The sequence below is a fragment of the Anarhichas minor genome, unplaced genomic scaffold (assembly GCF_050575085.1).
Source record: "Anarhichas minor isolate MPS153535 unplaced genomic scaffold, ASM5057508v1 ptg000002l, whole genome shotgun sequence".
Classification (NCBI taxonomy): Eukaryota; Metazoa; Chordata; class Actinopteri; order Perciformes; family Anarhichadidae; genus Anarhichas; species Anarhichas minor.
The window spans coordinates 7,829,055-7,852,865 of record NW_027466448.1 but is presented as its reverse complement, the minus strand read 5'-3'; the positions used below and the strand labels follow the sequence as shown (position 1 = coordinate 7,852,865).

At 40.6% G+C, this 23,811-nt stretch overlaps 2 protein-coding genes and 1 long non-coding RNA gene across 3 annotated transcripts; 1 reads left to right on the top strand and 2 right to left on the bottom strand.

The window, feature by feature from the left end:
- Nucleotides 1-626: 626 nt before the first annotated feature.
- On the bottom strand, nt 627-3,980 carry LOC142946697 (uncharacterized). The gene is made up of 2 exons (XR_012953116.1): nt 1,506-3,980; nt 627-1,401 (listed from the first exon to the last, which is right to left on the bottom strand). It is a non-coding gene; the product is annotated as an uncharacterized LOC142946697 (long non-coding RNA).
- Nucleotides 3,981-4,793: 813 nt separating this feature from the next.
- On the top strand, nt 4,794-14,362 carry pstpip2 (proline-serine-threonine phosphatase interacting protein 2). The gene is made up of 14 exons (XM_076088132.1): nt 4,794-4,880; nt 5,934-6,034; nt 8,090-8,164; nt 9,058-9,092; nt 9,217-9,323; nt 9,411-9,473; nt 10,078-10,176; nt 11,012-11,057; nt 11,303-11,382; nt 11,472-11,570; nt 12,118-12,214; nt 12,385-12,469; nt 12,592-12,629; nt 12,825-14,362. Exons 1-14 carry the CDS (start codon nt 4,848-4,850, stop codon nt 12,875-12,877), a joined length of 1,011 nt encoding a protein of 336 aa, XP_075944247.1. The 5' UTR covers nt 4,794-4,847; the 3' UTR covers nt 12,878-14,362.
- Nucleotides 14,337-23,762, bottom strand: dhx29 (DEAH (Asp-Glu-Ala-His) box polypeptide 29). Its single transcript, XM_076088119.1, has 28 exons — nt 23,439-23,762; nt 22,820-22,893; nt 22,535-22,648; nt 22,298-22,427; nt 22,066-22,205; nt 21,845-21,985; nt 21,585-21,711; nt 21,336-21,494; nt 20,804-20,978; nt 20,395-20,515; nt 19,903-20,286; nt 19,545-19,811; nt 19,248-19,391; nt 18,826-19,002; nt 18,507-18,647; nt 18,270-18,414; nt 18,049-18,169; nt 17,826-17,910; nt 17,493-17,581; nt 16,991-17,119; nt 16,755-16,830; nt 16,394-16,618; nt 16,111-16,247; nt 15,705-15,795; nt 15,316-15,600; nt 15,112-15,243; nt 14,900-14,996; nt 14,337-14,642 (listed from the first exon to the last, which is right to left on the bottom strand). Exons 1-28 carry the CDS (start codon nt 23,599-23,601, stop codon nt 14,596-14,598), a joined length of 4,116 nt encoding a protein of 1,371 aa, XP_075944234.1. The 5' UTR covers nt 23,602-23,762; the 3' UTR covers nt 14,337-14,595.
- Between the last annotated feature and the right edge of the window lie 49 nt (nt 23,763-23,811).

Below are 23,811 nucleotides of genomic sequence, written 5' to 3'. Positions count from 1 at the left end.
CAGGTGAATTGCAGTAACGTGGGACACCGAAGCTCCAGCGGGTCTTCATCAAGCTGTCAAAGTCACATGACTTCTCAAATGTCCAATCATAGATCAGGGATCAGGGTGGAGCAACCTTCAAACAAGAGGCACCCTGTCTATGTGGAGACCACGCAAAGGTCAATGACAAAGTTGACAAAGTTCAAAAGTTACAAACCTTATTTCTCATAAATAGAACAACCCTAGTTTCTATCAATATATGTTAATGATAGATTTGTTTATATATTCATTATAATAAGGTGTATATTTACTTTGATTTAGTTTTTTTAATCAAATTTAATTAATCCCACTTTAGGAAATACGGTTTGAAAAGTATAATTTTCCATTCTGATGCGGGCCAACATGGATTGTGCAATAACGATGGTAATTTACAGGGTTTTAGTCTTCTAATGCAGTATTTGAGATATTTAGGGTGAAGGTCACACGAGGGGCTTCATCCCTGTTTAAATGGTATGAAGGGTTTTTAATTTGTGTTGTATGTACATTATGTGTGCGTGAACTAGGGAGTTTGTCCTTTTAAAGTCAAGTTTATGTTAAAGATAAATGTCTTGAGTTTAGATACTAGCAATGATTTTAACAAACACATATTCAAATATTCATATCAATTTAATAAAGCAATTCCACTTAATTCTATGCATATTATTGATTATTGCAATGGACTATATTTCAGATCATGCCCGGCATTTTCGGACATGACGGTCCCACATAAAGAAATTCAGATTCTCTGAGACAACTTGGCACTAAGAGTAGCCTACCGTTCCTGTTATGAGTTTGAAATATGCATTTTCCTTTGGTTTGATTTGAACACAGGATTTAGGAGTGGTGGTATTTAATGTATTAGCTTCATATCACAATGTACCAGAAGTCTTGTGCAAATAAAGTACGCACATACGTAAATGTCATACAGAAGTATATATAGAGTACATGTGATAGTGAGCATCTTTCGGCACATAACTTCCATTCCAATGTTCCACTTTAGTTCCGGTCACCCGAGGGTCTCAACCGCATCCCACACATGTGGCTTTCTCTGCAGAGCTCCAGTCTTGAATACGACAGCAGTCCACTGACGGTTCAACATCCAACGTGTCCGTCAGCGTGTTTGCACAAGCTTACATCCCACTTGTGAGCCGCCATTTCGCCTCCAGTGATGAGGCCGAAGACTCTTCCGCTTTGGCTCTGAACGCCTTACAGTTTAGCGAAAATCCAATTCCTCTTTCGTGTACTTTGATGTCTTGTCTCACTTGATTTTAGTCACAGTCTTGTAGTTCTTGATCAGTATTTCCAACAGTTTGAATCTCCAGAAAAGCCCGTCTCCAACCTGACGTAGCTCATGTGCGCAGTGATCAATCGTGGCGTCAAGATCTGAGGGCAGAAGACACATGGGTTTGAGTATGATCTAATACACAACACATACTTGAAGTTTCTTTAAAACCAGGTTAAGTTCAATCAAATCGTCTGTTACTCACCGTGGCCAGCCATTTTCATAGTGCGTCTGCCTGTTCGGAAAAGGGAAGTGAAGCTTTAAAGGTTCAGTTTTTCGTCTCCGTGCTTTTAAAGCTGTGCAGTTGTGTCTCGACAAGAAGGAACAGGTTTGAACTATTGATAGCAGCCTGTGCTTAAATACAGTTGGGTTGAGTGACGTAACTTTACGGCCGAGGAATCCCCGTCAGCCACGGCCAAGTCCCTCCCACATGTGGCCAGACTTCTCTGTTCACAATATTGTTATGAGGCTCCTTTAATCTTTATTACATTAACCGTGTACCTGTTGTATTGTACACATAGTACATGACACACCGGTCCCTGCAGTGTTTCTACATGACGTTTTGATCAACACAAACATGCTGATGTGAGCACATATTGAAAAATACAATAGAATTGAATTGATTTTATCATGATGTCGTGGTTTGATCATATTAGGACTTTCAGTAAACACAAACATTAAAAACGTATGAGGTATGAAATGAGGTCACGAGCAAAGCAGGTTTGCATAGAAAGCATAAACAACTCTCCAGCTGCAGTGCGTCATATGAAGCAAGGTTTCAACACCACAGTCCACGTTGTCCAACAGACAGAGGCTGAACGTTAAGTACTAGCTTTCACTTATATAATGCACCATGAAGATCTATTGTATAAGCAGGATTTGAATGCACAACAACAGTTCACAGGAGCACCAGGGGCTGTTTTTGCGTCCTAATGGGCTGATAGTGATAAGACATATAGACACACAGTGGTTGTTATTCAGGAGGTAGAGCACGGACATAACATTATAGTGTCACTTCAGGGATTATGTAAACAGAAAAACTGGATATTCACAATAACCACCATGTCATGTGATCAATAGATTTTTTATTTTAATTTGACATCAAAACATGCTTAACAGAAAACCTCAACACCAGTAAAGAACCACAGTGTTCTTTGTGCAACTGTTGACAATTAAAGAACATCAGAGGTCGACTTTCAAACAGGTATGAAAAGGTATTTCATTCAAACAGCACAGTCTCTCATTAATTAGAGTGGAGACCAAAATACACCATGAGCTGACTAAAAGTTTGTAACGTCAAATATATATATATGTGCATTGCATTTCATTTAAACTCCTGTGAGTCGCCCCTGAAATAAGATATGGAGTGAACTCTCTAAACTCTGCACAGTGCAGGCATCACGAGCAAGCTGGGGCATGCCTCTCGTCCTTACAGCAGAAATGGGGAAGTACCAGGGAAATTACAGTCATATGATCTGAGCGCCAGCAACACAAAAGTACCATGTAAGGTAAAGTGTGACAGAATGACAGGAGGATTACAAAATACAAAGAGTTGTGAAAGGAACCCATTGGTGTACATATAAGGAGAAAGGAGACTAGAACGTGAGCAGAAGTTAATCCATGAAAGTATTCAAATCTGGTATGGACATACTATGTGCAAGTTTCTACCAGTACAACTGTCATTTTTAGATCACCTGAAACATTGTGTTTATCAAAGGTTTTCCACATGATCCTTTTTACACTGGATATATGTGCATATTTCTTTACTTATTATAAGTTCATAGATATCAAACACCTGATTGTCTGAGGTACAGCCATTTTCTTATCCTGCTATATTATATAAAATAATATTGGAGTACTAAATGTACTGAAGTATTAAAAGTAATAGCACTTGATCTGCTGAAAAACGTCCCCTGTAACTGATATGCAGTAGGTATTACAATCATAGATAATATTATACTGACAGATAAAATGTCACTGTTGCTGGTCAGGATGGAGATGGTTTTTACTACTTCATGTACAGTTTGAGGTTGTATTCCAGTCCAACATCTGAGGAGTTGTGATATGATAAATGAGGCAGGAAAGAATAAATTCTTTTGGACATTCCTCTAATCTTTTCTTTTTCTTTTTTGAATATTAGATCATCTTACATCTTCAGGTCTCAAACATTTATTTAAATGAAACCATGTGAGAAGTTTAGAGGGGGATTTGTCTTTTTAACTGCTAACAACACTTAACTGTACCAGGCTTCTGAAATGTGGCAAGGGGCCCCAACCCCAAATGTTCAATCTTAAACAAAGCATAATATAAGCATTTATAATGCACTTTGAAGTATACATTGAAAATTGACTTATAACTGTTAACTGTCATATGAATATAGTGGAGAAAAGCATGCAGTGGAGGACAAACTAGTTTATCTGCTGTGCACAATGCTCACATGGTTGCAAAAGGTGCGGTCCTCGCTGCTGATAGCAGTGTTGGAAAACGTCACCCAGATCGCCTTTTATGGCCACATCTTACATAGTAAGAGACAGAAAGAGAGAGAGAGGTTGTTCTCAATAAGAACACGCTTATCAGAGTAATTTGCACATATGTAATGCTTAGTCATGTGATTCAGCATGTCAACAAACATTTGTGTTGTTGTTGTAAGGAAAATTTATTGTGTAAGATTTCTCTGGAAATAAATGACCTGCCTCCTCCACCACAAATAACATGACAGGCATACGGCTCCATTAAGTGTTTACATCTTTTATTCAAAAAGAGAGTACAAGCAAAGTTTTCAATTATGCTGATTCTTGCAGAATTAAACTGCAAAAATAAAGGCCACAAATGAGCTTACTTTTATTGCTACTTTTACAAAATCGGAATACTTCTTTCATCACTGAGCATATTCCATTCTATTCTATTTTGTGTTTTTTACTTCAAACCTATAAACCCTGTACATACCTCCATCAATCACCAGATGGCAGCACACTCAAATTCAACTTCTATCTATCTATCTATCTATCTATCTATCTATCTATCTATCTATCTATCTATCTATCTATCTATCTATCTATCTATCTATCTATCTGAATGCATGAGCATTTGACATTTTTTTCTAGATACAATTGAAAAATAATAGATGATAATAATAAGTAATTATAAATATTTTTTGCTTGAATGATAAAAAATTATAAAATTGTTCAAACATCAGAAATCACAGGAATAATTAATATTATGTCTAAATCGTTCCAGATCATGCCTGACAGGGTGTTCTATGAAAACGTTTTCATGTTATTATTTATACATTATTTGTCCGATATTATCCGTACCTTATTTCAATTCAAGTCACCAAAACTGTAAAGCATGGGTGCAAAGTGCACGTGCAGGCAATCCTGACGCGACAGAAGTTACATGGCAGAAGTTTATATTTGCCACACTGCGCATGCGTCCATTGAAAGGGTGCCCAGCCCACATTGTTACTGTTGCTTTAACAACCAAACTGCTTCAACACTTTCAGTTAGCTGTCAGACCTGTCCACACTCTCCTCTTGTCCTTTACAATTATGAAAAATCTACATTTTAAGGATTTCTTCTGGGTGAGTGTCTGTTTTGGTGTTTATTATTCATTATTATTTTTCAGTAATATATCATCTTGGTCGAAAAAAGTAACTCTATCTCGGAAAATCAATCAGGAAAAGGACGTGTTTTGCTAATTGTAGCTAATTTCTCAATGTTTCAATGGAGTTTCTCTTTCTATTCAAGTGGACCTTTTATTATTATATATTATATCACTTATTTTCTACTGGTGCATTAATGTGTAAATAGCATTTTATTGTTGTAGTTTGTTGAGGTGGAGCAGACTTTAATCTTATACTGTTGGGTAGTTTAATCTCTGGCAATGAGCCATATTCTGTAAACTGATAGTGTGTTTTGTATGTTGCAGACCTTTATCTGCAACATATCCATTAGTACAGCTGTCAGATACATCTAGTGTATTAAAGAACAGTATTTAAAATATTGAAATGTAGTGAGGTAGAAGTATAAAGTGGCATATGGAAATACTCAAGTAAAGTACAAGTACCTCAAATAAGTGCAGTGCTTAAGTAAACGTTCATAGTTACATTCCACCACTTGCTTTATTAAAAAAGTAAATCCCCTTATAGACTCTTGTATCATTGTATTAGTGATGCAGTTACATGGCTTCATATCTATTATAGAGAGAGAAAGTCAATAACCCGCTGGTTTTGACATCTGCAAGGTGAGGATGATTATAGGCTGGCACGCTCAGCTTACCTAAATCATGGAGAAGTACAATTCAAAACATCAATTTACATCTCTGTGGCAAAGACCTTAATGTTTAAGTGTTTATTTATGTCTGTGTGTGGCGTGGTCTTGGGAACTCCACTGTGAGAATCGAGACAGAGTTGAGACAGAGTCTGTCTGTCTCACAGAGTGGAAGTAGAGGTGGTGGTATGATAGCGGCTATAGTCCCCTAATGTCTGTTAGGGATCTGTTTTGAAGTAATAATATTCTAATAACATATATCCATAAACTGGACATATAATCGAAACAAGTAACCCCCCACTTCACTACAATTCATAACACCGAAGAAGATGGCCAGAATGAAATATTGTCCATGTTATTGACAGAACTCTGACCTGACCTGCACTGGTGGCTATGATGCAATCATCCAGTATCTCAATGATGGCAAGAGGACGTGCAAGGAGGTGGAGGATTTCATGAAGGCTAGGTAATGACATGATCTATAGCAATATCAGAATCAGCTTTATTGGGCAAGTATATGTTCACAAGGAAGGAATTTGACTCTGGTTTTAAGTTGCTCTCAATGTACACACAGAACAATTTACAGCAAGGTAGAAATAGACATGCAGCTAAAAACAGGGGCAACAAATTAGTAAAAGATGACAGAAAACTGGTTTGTACATACAAGTAGCTGAAAAAAATCATTACAGTTAATTGTATTTGCAAGGTTTGAGAGAGTCAGATGAAGCGAGTGAGGTGAAAATGAAAGCTGAGGAAACAGTGAACTGTTAGTAAAGGGAATTGAGTAAGTTAACAAGTCCAAGACGCAAGAACGTTTTATGTGTGGGTGGACATGGGCCAATCAAAGACTGCCATCAAATGTCTCTTGAGGCTGAAGTCACTTAGTTCACACGTTGATGCACCAGAAATCGGAAGTAAGCTTTAGTGACAAGAATGAGAGGAAGAACAGCGTGAGTTTTATTGACAGCATTGAAATCAGATGAGGAAATGCACACACGAGATTTTCTTCAGTTTCTGAAAATTTCAAGAATGTTATAGCATGCTGTATTTAGTTGGTCTGTAATATAATGTGAGGTTTGACCTTTTTTCAGTGCCACTTCAAGGAAACTATACGAGAATATATTAGAATTAGCGACAAATAATTTGCTGGCAATAGCTTACAATCGGTCGATGTTATTGTATAAACAGCTGCTGTATATATAAACCTGCAAGGACATGGTTAATAAATGCCAGAAAGCTTCAAATGCACTACTTTCTACAACCCAAAATAATTGTTTATTTCTGGATTTCTTATAATTTATTGCATTTGAAATGAATAGCCACACTCCAGTTTGATTACAGTAATATTCCGGAAGGGGTTTTCTACTTTTAGATTAAATCCAAAAGTAAATTAGTATTTATTCCTGCACACTACTGCATTGTGGTAGACCCATAAATAGATTCTTCTTAGAGGAGGAACAGAGCAAGTGTGTGTGAAACATCATCGAGATAGATTTTATAACGGAATCATACAAAGTTCTACATTTGAATTCAGATTTCCTCCTTCCTCATGTGATAAGTAATCTGTCCCCTTGAGTTGGCAGCCATGTGACATACGCTTTGCCTTTCGTTTATTTGCTTCGACTGAAGTACAAGTATAATAAAACACACAGCTAAGGATATTTCACAATAACATAACTGAAACTTTCCTCATGTAAGAATGAAAAGCACTTTTAAAGCCACAAGATACAAGAGTTCCCCAAATACTGTTACACACTTATCTCAGTGTCACACTCACACACAAGGACACACGCGAGAAATATTATTTGGTATTTCGTAAGAAACCCAATTTATTTACGTCAGTTGAGGTTGATGTCTGGAATATATATATACAATAAATACATAAATAAATAATATATAGAATATAAATAAAGCAAATATGTAAAAATGATAGAATGTATTGTGGACATATAATGTGCATCATATTCACTTTAGATTTACAGAAGATCATACTAGAAATATATAATTTACAGAACATGGCCTGTTGGATCAGGGACTACATGTGTGCTACGTGTCCTATCACAATATGTGTCAACATGTGTCCTCACACAGAAAGCCTGTGTGGTGTATTCTGCAAATTGCACCTTGTTGTTTGAGTTTCTGTGGAGTTCCTGATTATCCAAACTCAATAGATGAATTGATAAAGAAATCAGGTCATTAGAAATAAGAAATTAGTCCCAACAGTTATTTCCTGGTTTCCTTACTGCCCTGTCTTTTTCCAAACATGTATGAATGCTTTTGATTTTAACGTACTACAGGCAGCAAGGTTGTTTTGAATCTGCACTTCCATGTATATGATGTATGTCAATATAAATGTAGTCATAAATTCATATTTGATGTGAGCATTTGCATGAACTATTAAAGGATTATCTTATCTTATCTTATCTTATTTATGACGTCCGTTTCTAAACATGTCCACTGGCTGAAAACAATGACCAAGTTGTGTGTAGATAACGGGTTGTTTCTGGATGTTTCTTTTCAGGGCATCAGTTGAAGAGAAGTACGCCAAAGATCTCCTTGGTTTGTCCAAGAAGGTGTGTGGACACAATGAGATGAAGTAAGCAACCTCAGTGCTGAGATGCTGATACTATGTGTTTGACCACACCTATTTACAGTGAGCCTCCAAAAAACGAAATGAGTGAGTCTCTGCAGAACTGACATTAATGCCTATTCGCAGAAACAGTGAAAGTAGATCATTTTGACTTTGTGGTTCACAGTTTGAAGGTAGAAACGTGGATTTCAATTTTTGCTGCAATTTCTCACTTTTAATGTTGTTTTAGTCTGTCTGATTGTGTGTGTCGGTGTTTACTTGCGGTTTCTGCTTCAGTAAGTCCAGTTCCCATTCTGTCACATGATCAGTGTGACTTTGTCTCTGCTGTTTGTTTCTGTTTCTGAAGAGGAAGGAGGACCAGTGGGGGAGAGGGAAACACAATTATTTACTTAGTAATAGCTTGGCAGCGTGTTTTTTGTAAACAAACAAAATTTATGTTTACATTCAGTGTTTCTCACCAAAAGGCATTATGTGAACTCTGGAAGTATCTGCAGGTTTTGTAAGTCTGAAAAAGTAAGAACAAATAGATTTTAAGAAAGGCAGTAGAAGGTATTTTAAAGCCTTTCTGAATCCATCCAATTATTCTGGTCTAGGTTGCATTCATTTCATTAATGAAATCAATCAGGAAAGTACTGAAAAAGTGAAACAATAATTAATAATTGCAGAAACCCTGCTTGAGCTCTAACAGACATGTTGAGGGCATTTCCTTCCTTGTAAAATATTTGTAAAGCTGATTTTCTTTTTGTTAGTCGTGAAACTGACTTTGTGCATAATACATGCAAATCGAGGAGCCATCCATAAAGATATAGCTCCAAAGTGCAATGTCGTGGATTTTAAAGTGTCTTATGGATAAACTGAAGTTGTGTAAAATGTTATCTTCTTTTCTTTTGCTTTCTAAGCACATTAAAACGATCCCTGGACATGCTCAAATTACGTAAGTACTTAACATTTTTGATAACGCCTCCTTTCAGCCGCCATTATTTACTGTTTGTTTTAGTTTATGTTTTCTGTTTTCTGTTAGGCTCAGAATATGAATCTTGTTTTTTTTGCCCTTGCAGAGACTGAACATGTGAGTCTATCACACTTACAACTGGCTCAGAGCATGAGGGAGGAGGCCAAGAAACTGGAAGAATTCAGAGAAAAACAAAAAGAAGCCAGGAAAAAGGTTGGCGCTTTCATCAGCGCTGTGATGCACCGAGCAGACTGTGACGGCTCTGCAAGTTGTTGACTCGATGCAACATTGTCATTTCAGATGGAACAGCAGATGGATGTTCTCCACAAACAGAAGTCTACACATTTCAAGAAGACAATGGATGTAAGTAAACATTTAAATACAGAGTTAACCATTTACAGGCTCAATATAAGATTAATTACTTCAAGGCCCCTTTTAGACTTTCCCTCGAGAACTTTTCTGTTTCATTTCCTTGTAATGTGTTATTAATAAGCTGAGCTGATAAGCATTAATGATGAACAGTAATTGACCTACCAAACCAAAGCCAAAATACTCTGCTATCTATATCTAAAAGCGTGAAAGTGATAGTACCAAGCCTATTTTAGTCCATTCGTGGTTCATGTCAACCACGAATTTCTTGTGAAAATGGTGAAAATTCATGTTATTCCTTCCCTGTGCTTCCTCTTTGGATGGGGAAGTTGTGTTAACGACTCTGGGAAGTGAACAAAAGTGCCATTTAATACCATCAGAGTCATTGCCAAAAGAAGAAGTACTTGTGTAACAATTAAATGTAAATGAAAATAAGCCCAGAGTAGAGAACACCGCTGACATCCTTAGTCAAGCTCTGTTGGTGCTGCTGTCTTTCTTTACTTGTTTCCTCAACGTTTTGCCTTTTCCATCATTTGTGGTGATGAACAGTTTACAATTCATCAAAAAGCTTTAACGTTAACTGCGATGCTGTCCCCAGTCAAAGAAGACATATGAGCAGAAATGCCGAGATAAAGAAGAAGCCGATCAGAACGTGAATCGAAACACCAACACCAACAACACCAAGCAAATAGATAAGGTACAGTGGAAAATATGTGCTTCTCACTCATGGAGGATGAATGTGTTAGGACAAAGAATTAAATATATACTTGGAATATGTATTTTATCCACCTTTGGATTTACATGAAGTTTGTTTTCAGCCTATTTCAGAATCAGAGACGGTTTGTAATGTTATGTTTGCACATACAGAGAATTTTGTGTTAGTGATTGGTGCTTAACTATAAACACAGTATAATAGTATAAAGATATAATAATAAAAGGTATGTACAATAGAATATGACAAACAAGTACATAAGAATATGTTCAAATATGTCTGTTATTGAAGTGTGTATTTAAAGTGTAGAGTTGTACACATATTCCGTTTTCATATATTTGAAAAAAGCAATTTAAAGACGTTGGGCTCTGAAAGATTTACTGAATAATGTAAAGATGTGAAATAATAATAATAGTTGTTAGTTGCAATCCTAAAGAGGACGTAAACCCCATATAAAAGAACATAGCAGCACTTATTTACACACCAGAATGCTGTTAACACACTGCCTGAAGTAATTATTCATAATTTTGTGAAATACTGAGTGATTTCCACCACGTTGTTAGAGGAATGCGCTCTGATGAAAATGGCGCTGTTGTAGATATAGCTTCTTTAAAAATGTTAGTGTTCCAACAATTCCTGTTTTGTCTTTGTTCCTCAGACTTACTGTGTGTATCAGGTCACTTATGTCTGAGAGGCACCAGGTTGACAATGTTCATATGACCTCATGTGTGCAAGTAATTTCTGTTACTTGTCACATGTTGACCTTAGACCCGCTGTTGAAGACTTCATGCTCGTGTGTTCTTCATTTTTCACCTTTCAGCTCTTCTCAAAAGCACAGAATGCAAAACAGACTGCAGAGGAAGCAGGTAAGTTTACAAAAAAACAAATCTGCCACAGACATCTTTAGCATATCATGTGCTGGGTGCCTTGATGATTTGAAGAATTTGATGATATTGTAATAACTATTGTTACACAAAAACAGGCTGATTTGAGTATGGCTTAAGTGCTGATACTATGATATACGGCACATGAGGGACCGTAGCGGTTAATACAGTGTGTTTGGTTATTTATACTACCTTTTTACTGTTTGATGTACGTGTTTGATTGGCAGACAGGTTATACCATCAGAATGTGACCACAGTGGGAAAGATTAGCGATGAATGGATAAAGGAACATATCAAAGCCTGTGAGGTGAGACTGTTTGGTTACACCCCGAAAGTTTGAATTTAACATACATCATGTAAATGAGCTCAAATGTTTTGTTGTGTTTTCCTTCACAGATGTTTGAGAAACAGGCAATGGAACGCATTAACTGTGTGAGAAACACAGTCTGGACTCACCTCAACCAGCTATCACAACAGTGTGTGACCAGTGATGAGGTAAGGCCCACAGTTACAGTAACTTTAAAGCTGCTATAATCTGTATTTAAACGGCAGTCTCATGATAATAATTTGTATGGGTTGTTACGCTATTAAACACCCAGCAGACAGACACAGTTGGCAACTAGCTAGTGAACATAGAGGAGTGTTTAGCAGCTAAAGAGACAGATATATTTTCCTCAGGAGTTGGTGGAGACCAAACCAGAGCTAAAAGAAGAGTAAATGTTGGATTTACATTCATCAGGTGGACCCAAACTTTGCTTAAAATGAATGCTTATGTTGCTCGGTACCTGGTGGATGTGTAAACGGGCAACTGTCTGCTATGCTAACACTGTATCAACGTTATAAGGTGATGATATGTCAGTGTTGTGTTTGCAGCATAGGCTGTATAAGAAGTGGACGTACTTTCTTGGACAAACCTCCAAGCATATCTATCAAACATTTCTTGATTGGACTCTGACCCTTGTTTTCCTGTGTGTGTGTGTGTGTGTGTGTGTGTGTGTGTGTGTGTGTGGGTGGGTGGGTGTGTGTGTGTGTGCGCGCATAGCTGTATGAGGAAGTGAGGAAGTCACTGGAGCAGTGTGATGTCCAGGAAGATATTGAACACTTTGTCAACCTCAGGCGGACCGGTGACAAACCACCAGGTATGAATTCAGGAATACTCATTCACAATACTGTGCCGTTATTAATCAACCAGTGCTGGAATGCTGAAAGTACACATACACAGGAAGATAGTTCTCAGACAACACACAAACATGCACTGTTTGATCAGTTGCTCAGTATGTGAACGATCTTGATTGTCCTCTCTCAACAGCTCCGGTTGTGTATGACAACTTCTACAGCGGTCTGAGGCCTCCAGCTGTAGCTCCGCCCTCTCGACTGCCTCCCCCAATCATCAGGTAAACGAAGAAGAGAGAGCTGCCGCCTGTCTGTTAATGAATCTATCCTTCCATTTAGTATTTCAACCACATTTTCAGAACACTTACTGACTTATTGTTTGCCTTGTTTTGTGAATTTGCAGGAGGGGGCCTTTACCTGATCCAACAAACGACAGTGGAGGTATTTTTTATTTATTTACATTTTATTTTGGATTGATAATTGTCACATTTACAACAACAAAATGTCTGGCATTTGGTATGAAACAAAATGTAGTTTCAGATTGGAGTTTGTGGCTTTGTTGTCTAGATAGTTTACTCACGCTTCTGCTTTTCATACTTAATCACCTCATTGTGTTGATCTTTGCTTTGGTTGCAGATACAATCTACTCAACAGTGCAGGACACAGGGTACAGTGTTATCCAATACTAACATGCAGATCTGCTGGAGAAGTTATTGTACATCCCATGCAGCGCTGGCGCTTTGTAATGAGAGGTTATGCAAGTCTCATCAGTTCCTCTTTTGTGATTTCCTGTAACGATGAGGTCGCACCAGATAAAAATTGGCGTCAGTACTGCGTACATACATATTTCTTCTAGGTTGTGTGGTATTTTGAATATAGAACAGTAAATTAAGTGTTTTCTACATCTCAATGTAGCTTCAGTTGTGTATTTATGTTTTGTGGAGCTATGCTTTTCTCAAATGTTAACTAGAGATCCACGAAATAAGGCAAACTGAGATCTGCTTACTTTTTTTTTTTTCGTTTTCATTTCCGCTTAGATGTGAGAGTAGCAATCAGCTGACTGAAAACTTGTGATTGGAAGAATCACACACTCTCATTTCCTAACCGTGTGTAGAATGTGGATCACTTGTCTTGCTTATTGCTTTCCATGAAAGTCCTGTTTTTTTGTCACTCAACCTGCATGATAGCAGTTTGACAGCTGTATGTGCTGAACAGGCTTATTTTCTATTGTAAGAAAGGTAAATTCAGCTCTATTCCCATGATTTACATTCAAGTACCGTATTTTCCGCACTATAAGGCGCACTTAAAAGCCTTTAATTTTCTCAAAAAACGACAGTGCGCCTTGTAATCCGGAGCGCCTTATATATGGATCAATTGGTTAATTGGTTGATCCATACTGGTTGTACACGGCGCTCTGTTAAAATGTTTCAGTACGACTGGTAAACTACAAAGCCGCACCGTGCTTACTCCTAGTCCAACACCACTTGTGTGTATAAAGACCCCAAAATGGCACCTTTCAAGAGACACGCTTACGTCAATAAAGTTTGACTGAATGATTTATCTGACTGTTTTGTTGACATTCCCTTTAGCACAGCTCCATCTAGTGGATGCATAACGCAACCCCAGTCAAACGTTTGACTGTAGTAGCTTCTATTCTACGCGCCTTATAATCCGGTGCGCCCTATATATAAAAACAGTTCTAAAATAGGCCATTCATTGAAGGTGCGCCTTATAATCCGGTGCGCTTTATAGTGCGGAAAATACGGTAATTAAAACAGATATGTGTGATGATGGCATGCAATGTTTTCTGAATACTTGAGGATAATTGTTTGAATATTTGCACTTTAATTTTGCTTTATTTATGTTAACACATCATTTGTAGAAATTGCTACAAACTGTGATTAAGTTTGAAACTGCAGGAGTAAAAGGATTGAATGGCATTTCACTGTGCAGCTGACCTGGTGCTGTTTTTGTGCAAATAAAGTTACCGTTTTTCTCTGTACTTTAAGTATGAAAGTTCCTCTACTCCCAGTTTATCATCTTCTTTCCAATTGCATCTCTTACTTACTATTTGTCTGTTTGCCTGCATCCACACTTGCTATTTATTATTTATACAATGTTTAAGAAAGTACTTGGTACAATGAAAGATTCAAATAAAAATGTGTACATCTTTATTTCCACCACATTTGTCAACATAATTTTCTACTTTTGACCCTAAAATTTCCGCATTTCATATGATACAGTTCTCCTCAATGTGAGTAAGAGTTCTCGTTTAGCATCAGTTCATCTTCAGGATGTCCACATCTGTCTGCAGGCGTTCATCCTGAATACCAGGTCTGTCGATGGTGTAAGAAAAGGTATTGATGTAGGTTCTTCAGGGGCAATCAGATCCTTTGGTGGTCCGATATCACTCTGATTTGATCAGATCCAGAATTATCTGGATGGTCCTCTCACCTACAGCAGACAGAGGAAGGTTTTAGCTCATCTAGTAGTAATAGCATATTTCCACATATAAGAAGCACTGCTTAGCCATGCTTTGATAAACTGTAGGGAGCGACTTAAATGCCTTCTGTCTATTATCTGTTGTCAAGAATGGATAAAAACCTAAGCCATTCAGTATTTATACACATTTTTCGTCATGATTTTGCCGTACAGCCATTGGCACATTGAACAAAAGTGTTAATTTTTTGTATTGTGATGCTCGCGTTTACCGTCAAGACTCATCCTCGGGTTCTCCAGCTTCTTCTCCAGCAGAGAGTCCATCAGCTTCCTCAGGTGTTTGAAGATCACACCAATCCGCACAGGAGCCTTTAAGCAAAATGGATTGAATTAAATAAACTTGGAAGAAGATCCATTTCCTTGGCCTAAAAAAAAGTAATGGACAGCTTTGACAACTCCCGAGCAAACCCCGGCGACCTCTGACCTGGAAGTGGATCCATCCATCTAGTGAGATGAGCCTTTCTCTGTGCTGGATATCGATGTCGCCTCCGAACAGCAGCATGGGGAAAGGAGATATCAGGGTGGTGTCTCGCAGGTAGATCTTAGTGTATTTCACCTGTGGATTAACATTGATTAGCACAAATGTGACTTAGAGATAAGCAGACACCACACACTCTTCCCCTCATACCTTCTCCTGGTACAGCAGCCAGCCGTGTGTCTGCAGGTTGCGGTTCACAGATGAGGGGTGGACCTGAGCCTTGCCTTGGGGCGTCTCCACCGTGCAGACCACTCGCTCGAGCACATCCACAGACGGGGTGCACAGGACCCGGGCCACGCTGTCGTAGAGCCCCGCCGCCAGCACCGCGTTCAGGACGGAGATCTGGTGCTTGGACAGCGCTGCCGCCTGTTGCTTGGAGCGAGACGACCAAAAACCCGCCTGCTCCATCATCCTCATCAGCTCGTGCTTCACACCCTGGATAGAAGATGGATCAAACACACACAGGATCAGACAGGAGGTCTATTTAGATTAGAGATAATCTAAATGTGTGCATGTGTGTGTGTGTGTGTGTGTGTTACCTCTATTGTAATGAGAGCTGTGCGATTGAGGAAGTGTGTTCTACAGAAGGACATTTCTGCTCTTTGTCCGTCAGTCTGTGACTTCTTCCACCTAACGGTGTGACAGGCAAACAGAATAATGGGTTATCAGAGAGGAAGATATTCTTTCAGACCTTTCAAATACGACACAGAATTATATTTGATACATTTTTAACTATGACATCCGTCAAAGACAGAAAGGCCTACAATTATCTATTAAGTAAATGTATTGAAATTCTATCATAGTTTGAGTGTACTTCCCAGTTGTACATAACAATAATTTCTAGTAATATAGTTAATCAAATAACAAGACATGCCTGCTGTGGGCCCTCACATTAGTTACAGAAATCCTAAGTCTGTTTGAAGTCAAGCCTTTGAAAGTTCCTACCCCAGATATGCATTGTATATCGTCAGGTGATCAGAGTTGGCCAATGCCAGGGCGGCTTTGGCCAGGTTGGCTTCCTCCTTCCTGTTCATCGGTGTGGAGAAGGGAGACTTCTCAGAGATTGCTGCCGCGATGGTTGCCTGAAACAAACCTCTTCTTAATAAGTCATTTACAGCAATGACCTAATATAGAGATTAGTCTGAATAAAATACCAAGACATAACCCTCAACCAGTTGCAAATACTCATAGTCAGAGTGTTTCTGAATAAGAAGGCAGTGGGACGTACTATGGGCTCCAGGCAGCCGAGGATAGCTCCGTAGATGAGCATCTTGCCAATCTTCACATTGACGGGCAGACCCGCCAGGTGGTGTCCCAGAGGGGTGAGGAGATGATTGTCGGGGTGACACGCGCCGATCTTCCTCAGCAGGTTGACGGCGTTACTGACCGACTGGGGCTGAGGGGGATCCAGGGCCCGGCTCAGAAAGTCCTCCGGGGAGCCGTACTGACATTTCTACCAGAGAGAGGGGAGTGAAGAACGCCTTGAACAGAAGCTTAAATAATGTTTCCTCAGTGGTAGAAGGTAAAAGGCCTTTTGTGAGTTTATATTTCTGTGTCTGTGCAGAAATATAAAGAGTATGGTTTTATACCATGATATGAAGGCAGAGCTCCTCCAGTGGGACCCGTAGTATCTCTGGAATGGCGTAATCCATGAAGGTGTTAAACCTGAGATCAAGAGGGTCAAACAAGAGCAGAACAGATCAGCACATGGCCTAAAACATGGACTATGTAGTCTTGTTTAATGAACACCTTCTTTACATTTAATGGGAATTTACTTGTTTCCCTGCCGTACCCATCTCCACAAAATGAATGATGACCTCCATACCTGAACTTTGGATAGAGCCTGAAGCAGAAGCCGTTTTGGACACGTCCCGCTCTCCCCTGCCTCTGGAAGGCGCTCGCTTTGGAAACAAAAGTTTCCACCAGGGAACTCATCTGGCTGCTCTCATGGTACCTGAACAACACAGTAGACCGGAGTTAAGTCTTCACTTCCCATTACTGTAATTATTAGCCAGGTGGGATGTTTCTCAGGATGGGAATGTCCATCTCTCGGTGGTTCCACCTCTTTGGTCCACACTGAAATATCTAAACAACAATTGGATGGATTGACATGAAATTTGGGACAGTTATCCATTGTTCCTAGATAATGTATCCTCATGACTCCGGTGATCCTCTTGACTTTTCCAGTACCGTCATCATGAGGTTGAACTTTAACATCCCCGTGTTAGCATTCACTTCTGCAATCTGTTTTAACTTAATAGAAGGTGATGAAATATTAATACTATAACATGCAACATTCTCTCCCGATATTGTTCCTGAGCCCTTACTTATTTTCTTTAGTCTTTCCGGTGTCGATGACAAACACAACGTCGGGAATAGTCACACCTGTCTCAGCAATGTTAGTCGACAAGACAATCTACAGGAGACACGAAGAAGAGCATAGCAGGAGGGATGTTAAAGATCAGTGAATAGATTTGTTCCGTTACTCGCTCAAATTATTTTATCTGGAGTGTTAAAAATGTATTTTCTTTTTAAAACACGCAAAATAATTAGGTTTTTTCTAAGATGATTTCAACAGACTTTCTTGAATCATATGACATCAGCTTGATTGTTCTATGTTCCTATTTCTGAATGCTTTATTACGCCACATTCAGAAGTACCTTTCTAAATCCAGCAGGTGGCACTGTGAAGGCAGAAGCCTGGTCCTTTGAAGAGAGAGTGGAGTGGAGAGCAACGATCCTGTACCTAAAAGAGCCCGACACAAGTGGTAACAGAGAGGCCTGGTGAAAAAGTGAAATATACAGTTTGTGTGCTTCACCATTCTGTGTTTGGTGCAGGACTATTATGAGTGTATCATGGATCCGATCAGTTTGTGTATGTCACCTGTTTTTGTCCCTGAACCTCTTGTCTGAGGAGAGCAAGTCGTGGAGCTGCTGGATGTGAGCCAGACCCGGGAGAAACACGAGAACGGCTCCATCCAGCTCCGCAAATTGTGGCGATTTGTCTGGCAGAGTAAAAAAATACAGAAATTTAACAAACAAGAGCTAAACATGCAGGATTATGTACTTTGTGCTGGCGGAAACAAGCATGATTATGTGCAGTACCTAGATAGTCGATGAGGTCAACCAGTAAGTCCATATTGATCTTATTAGGGTTCATGTACTGCAGCACCTGCCGAGTCCTGCTGCTGAAGTGGTCAAGATCTGGACCCAGGTCCCAGCCGGAAGAGGAGTCTCTCAATATCACCTCCTGGAACAGACGGAAGTACAGTAGGTAACATCCATGGATAAAACTCCACTACCACTTATACTGTATTCCTGCTGCAGGGAGCACAACATTACCTGGTGCTGTGATGTCTTGCCACCTTTCAGTGTGATAGCGATGCTAACTTCCTCCTCGTCTTCAAGAATTCTCTGACTGTACTCCGAGTCCTTTTCCAGGATGTACCCCGTCTGCTCCACTATATCTTCTAAGTGGAACACCTAAAAAACAACAACACAAGATTGAAAACATCCTGCTTCCTCTGCCACTGAAATACATCTGTGATGGGATTTAATGAAAACCAAACGCAGCCTATCCCTAATACCCACGTCCAAAGCCTTCAATATAGACAAAGGGACAGTTGAATTACGTATACAAGTAAACACAAGCTCCTCTTACCTCCACTGGGAAAGTCCTCCCAGGAATGTTGATCACTGGGCAGCGGTTGAAGTAGTTGGAGAACTTGTTACAGTCCACTGTGGCGCTCATGAGGATCAGCTGCAGGTCTGATCTCCTCATAACAACGTCTTTCAGGATGGTGAGCAGGAAGTCTGACTGGACACTGCGCTCATGGACCTGAGAGGATGGAGGTGAAGAGGTGGGGTGAGGACAGACTTGCACTTACTTCGTTGACTAAAGGTCTGTGGATTGTTAGGGATTAGATGAGAGCACAAGGTGAATGGCAGTGTGAATCAACAACTGGCAAAACAAAACTTTAAACTTTCACGTAATTTAACAAAAAATGAGTGCACCTAAGGGTGGAGGGGACACTTCTAACATGGCATCATCACACAGGGTGTTTGATGAGATACTGTCAGTACCTCGTCTACGATGATGTGCGTCAGGGAGCTGAGGTGTCTGTCATGCTGTAGCTTCCTGAGCAGGACTCCAGTGGTGCAGTACAGCAGGCGGGTCCACTCCCCAGACTGATTCTCCATCCGGATCTGGTATCCACACGGCGACGACTGAAACCCAATTTCAACATGAAACAAATTCATTAAAGCAGGTGACAGCGCATCCTATCTGACTACATTATGGTTTATGCAAGAGCTAAGCTAAAGGGTTTATATTCAGGCCCATCAAAAAAGAAGATGTTTCTGTAAAAATGTATTTTTAACCTTTGATCCCGGTCCATCCTCGCAGCCCATCTCCTCGCTGACTCTGCAGGCCAGGCTCATGGCAGAGATCCTGCGGGGCTGGGTCACCACGATGTTGCAGGGCTTCGCCACTTTGCCTCCCGTTAGCAGCTCCTCCAAGAGGAACTGAGGAATCTGGGTACTCTTTCCGCTGCCCGTCTCACCAGCCACCACCACCACAGGGTGGCGCTGCAGGGCCTCCAGGACACGGTGCCGGTGTTGGAAGACAGGAAGCTGCTCTCGCTGTGCCTTGAAGGTGGAATTACATGGGTTCAGTTTATGCATCTTTAAGATTAAAATATCTTTAATACGGTAAAGTACGATGCTGATGTGTTTTTACCTTCAGTTTGTGGGCCAGTGGCGACTTCCTCAGCTTCATTAAGAGCTCTCTGGATGCCTCAAGTGCCCCTTCCCCCCTCCCCCTTTTCTCACTCTTGTCCTCCAGTTCTTGACCTCCCTCCCCAATATCAAGGCTAGCCAGGTTCTCCCAGGACTCTTCAGGCTCTTCATCCCCAGCACTGCCCAGCCCCAGCTGGCCTTGGGATCCCAACTCCAGGCTTTGTTCCTGGTTCTGCTGCTGTTTGAGTCTGGTCAGAAGCCGGGAGATGAACTGGTCTCGAGGTTTGTTGGCAGCAGTGCGACTCTCTTCCTGTTGCTGCTGGTCGCTGTCTCTCCACTCCAGCCACACATCTCTGTAGGTTGGAGGGAGGAGCTGGTGCACTGACTGAGAGAGAAAGATTGAGAGGGATGGTGGGATTGAGAGGGATGGTGGTTATTACAGGAGGATCGGGATTAGAATGAGAGGAACTCTGCCTGGTTACATGCATTATACCTGTCCTTTAATTAGGGTGTAGAGTGCCAGTGTGGCTGCCAGATGTTGAGCCTGCATGCTGTCCTCCGTCAAGATCGTTGGACAAACTTCCAGAACATCTTCAGCCCTTTGCACACGCACCCTGTTGGATGCAAAGACATCAAATCCATACTAAATATTTCTAGATGTAGTAGTTATATGCCGATTATGAAGAACAGAGTTATCTCAAATAGGACTACAGTCTACTACTGTGGGGTTAGTTCATTCTTCAATAGAGACAGAAAAGGATTATAGTTGTGTGAGAAGTCAATTGAAACGGATTTCCAGCACATGGAGATTATATTATGGAGCTACATTCAACAGAATGCATGTCTTTGTGTATGACAATCTTCGTACATGGAAACATGCACACACACACACACACACTTACTTGGATCTCCAGTATCTACCAGCAGCAACCTTGTGAAACGCCGGTGGTGGACTCTTGGGCAGATTCTTTCGGACCCAGTCGATGAGGAACTGTTTGGGAGACTTTCCCGTCCAGCTGCGAGCTGTGTAGTCAAAATTGCGAATGTCCTTCGGCTCGTTCTTTTTCGCAACTGGAGCTGGAGGAAAAGTAAAATGTAAATCTCTAAAGTTTGTCATCACGAATTCATCAAACAAAGAGAAAATGATGCAGACGGCTCCACAAATGTTCTAAATGTGTATCTGATGGTTTGATACAGCAGTATGTTAAATACCAATTCATATGGCTTATGTGTTAAAATCCCAGGTTTGGCTATAGTTAGTGATATGGATGTGATCTATGTGTGTACAGCATCTATACGAGAGGTAGTAAACAGTATATCGGGCTTGAATTTCAAGTTGAAGCGCAGCATGTTCAGTTTTATCCTGTAAAACACTTTCAACTTGTTCTGTTAAAGCCACTTGGCTCAGATGGTGTTTATTTGCGAGATGCAAACCTTTTGCTGCAGGAGGGGCCTTTTCTTTTTGTTCAAATAAGCTGAAGCTGACATCCTCTTTGTCCTCGCTGACAGGAAGTATCTTCTTTTCCTTCTGAGGCGCGTCTACCACCTTTAGAGCTGGATTGAACACAGGGTGGGACTCCAGTGGCTTCATTTCTGGAAACAGAAATATACACGTGTTCCATATAAGTCAAAGGGGAGTTAGAAAAAAATGGTTTAATCTCTGCATAGTTAGAGCACACTCACCTTGCTGTATGATGCGTATCCTGTCCTGTGCCATCCTCTGGCCCGCCTTGTCTCCTTTTGTCTTGGCAACAGCTGCCATGTCTCTTGTGTCGTACAATTGAGCAGTAAGGGCCAAATACCTGTCATTCTATACAGCAAGAAATAACACACATGGTTACGACACTGTGCAACATTTACTACACTATCACCACTTCCTTACTTCTGACAAGAGCTGAGAAGCTACAGGAAAAAGAAATAGTTTGATTTTTTTTTTAACTTACTGGATCAAACTTTTCCTCCAGTTCAGGATTGTGGGTCTTCTTCCCGGCTTCCTCTTCCTTCTCCTCCTCCTCATCACTGCTCTGCTCTGCATACCGTAAGATCCAATCCTTCATGCTTGCAGCTTCATCCTTCTCTGTGGCCTGGCAAACACAAAGTTTCGATTTAGTGTTACAGCACGCATCTTTTTAGCCAACGCACACTCGTAAATAGACAAACAAACCTTGGTGGGCTCTCTGCAGTCGTTGCTGGGTGCTTTGGGGATTGGGGCTGCAGGTTCCTGCGGAGCGGGTGGCTGGAACTTGGGTCTGCTCTTCTGACTCTCCTCCTGCATCTGCTGGGTAAAACCTTCTGGCAGCTCCTCTGGTATAAAGACAATAAATTAAGGAAGTCACATTTTTAGCAGCCTTGTGTGCTCAAGAGCTACGTAGTGATGACTGCCGATGCTCTATTACCATCTTTAAGGTTGAGGCAGAGCCAGTCGAGAGCAGAGTGGAGGTCCCCTCCGTACAGCACACTGCTCTTCATCGCCTCCTCAATGTGTTCTCTCTTAAAGTTGAACTTCTCCAGAGCTGTGTACAGGTCCTGCAAGCACAAACAAGACCACCTGAATACAACAGACTCGGTCATGGAACAGATGTGTATATGTGTGTATTAACCGTGAAGAGAGAGAGAGATGATCTTGTTTTTACCATCAACTTTTTGTTCGTAAGTCTGCCGGATATGGGCCCTTTGTCCCCATTCTCCTCTCTGAAGTCATTGATCAGCTTGATGATCTTCTTCTCTAGTTCAGCTTGGATAACAACCTGTTTTAAAGGGTTGAATCCCCTTCATCATCAACATTTTGAATGATTTTCAGCGTGAAACACACTTGATTATTAAACTAGTAAGAACATGTTACACCAGCGACATTTACTTGGCACAGAGGGAGAGAAACAAATAAAATACACAGTTAAGTTACTGAAACAATGACTTACTTTAAGAATCGACTTGTCTGTGACTCCACCCGTGTCAACCTGGGCAGTGTTGGCAAGACTGTAGGTCTTTGGAGCTGGAGGAAGTATAAAAACAAACAGAATTGTGTCACTTAACAGCAATGTATGTTGATGCTGAGCCAAATGCCATGCTCTCCTAACCATCATGTTCACTGTTTAGTCTGAAAATGTCTAATGGGCAAGCAACTGTCCATCACAAGTATCCAGAGCCCAAAGTCTGACAAGCTGTCACAGCAGGATGGTGTCACACTCCATAACATGAAATGAAGAAAGGTAAGAGAGGGGCATTTTTGATGATGTAACCTGAAAGCTTTTGGTATTTTTTACATGACAAATAACTTACATTAAGAATACAATGAGGGACTACATTGAGGTCCCATTTGCAAAAGGTGTTACAGTGGAATATGCACTAGCCTACACTAATATATACTATCAATAGAATACATGAAGTCACTGCATACAGGGTTGAACACAACAGTACGGACGCCTATCTAATATAGCAGCTCTAACTACAGCCTGGGACACAACCATATCAACACCGTTTTCAGCTTTTACTGTGTTTTTTCCTCGAACTATGAAACCAACAGCCACGCAATACCACCTTTTGATTTGTTGTCTTTTCCTGGTTTAGCCAGCTTATTGTTGGCTGTCTGTTTCTTCGGATCCTCCGCCGCAGCAGCACCAGTCCTGCCCGCTGCTGCTGCTGCTGATGGGGCCACTAGAGTAGCCGCTTGCACCGCCGATTTCTTCTTCTTTCCACCCATTTGATCACCAAAACGCTGCCTGTCTGCAGCTCCTCTATGCGGCAATGTGATATCAAGTCATCGGCAAAGTCCGGAAATGTTGTGGTTATGAATAGAGGGCTCGAAAAAATAACGCTAACGTGTATTTCTCTCCGTATTCATGTCGGGTTGGGTAACTTTGGGACAACCCAGCCGCCGTACCGGAAGTAATACCGAGCAGCAAACCTCGTG

What these genes read in the sequence shown, in the direction of transcription:
- pstpip2 (XM_076088132.1), top strand. Translation starts at nt 4,848, where the DNA reads ATGAAAAATCTACATTTTAAGGATTTCTTCTGG. An exon ending in ATTTTAAGGATTTCTTCTGG is followed by an intron (nt 4,881 to 5,933) that starts GTGAGTGTCTGT and finishes TGTTATTGACAG; the next exon opens with AACTCTGACCTGACCTGCAC. An exon ending in GACCGGTGACAAACCACCAG is followed by an intron (nt 12,215 to 12,384) that starts GTATGAATTCAG and finishes CTCTCTCAACAG; the next exon opens with CTCCGGTTGTGTATGACAAC.
- dhx29 (XM_076088119.1), bottom strand. Translation starts at nt 23,601, where the DNA reads ATGGGTGGAAAGAAGAAGAAATCGGCGGTGCAAGCGGCTACTCTAGTG. An exon ending in AGGTTCAGGGACAAAAACAG is followed by an intron (nt 17,911 to 18,048) that starts GTGACATACACA and finishes GGGCTCTTTTAG; the next exon opens with GTACAGGATCGTTGCTCTCC. An exon ending in AGGCTCTATCCAAAGTTCAG is followed by an intron (nt 16,831 to 16,990) that starts GTATGGAGGTCA and finishes TCTTGATCTCAG; the next exon opens with GTTTAACACCTTCATGGATT.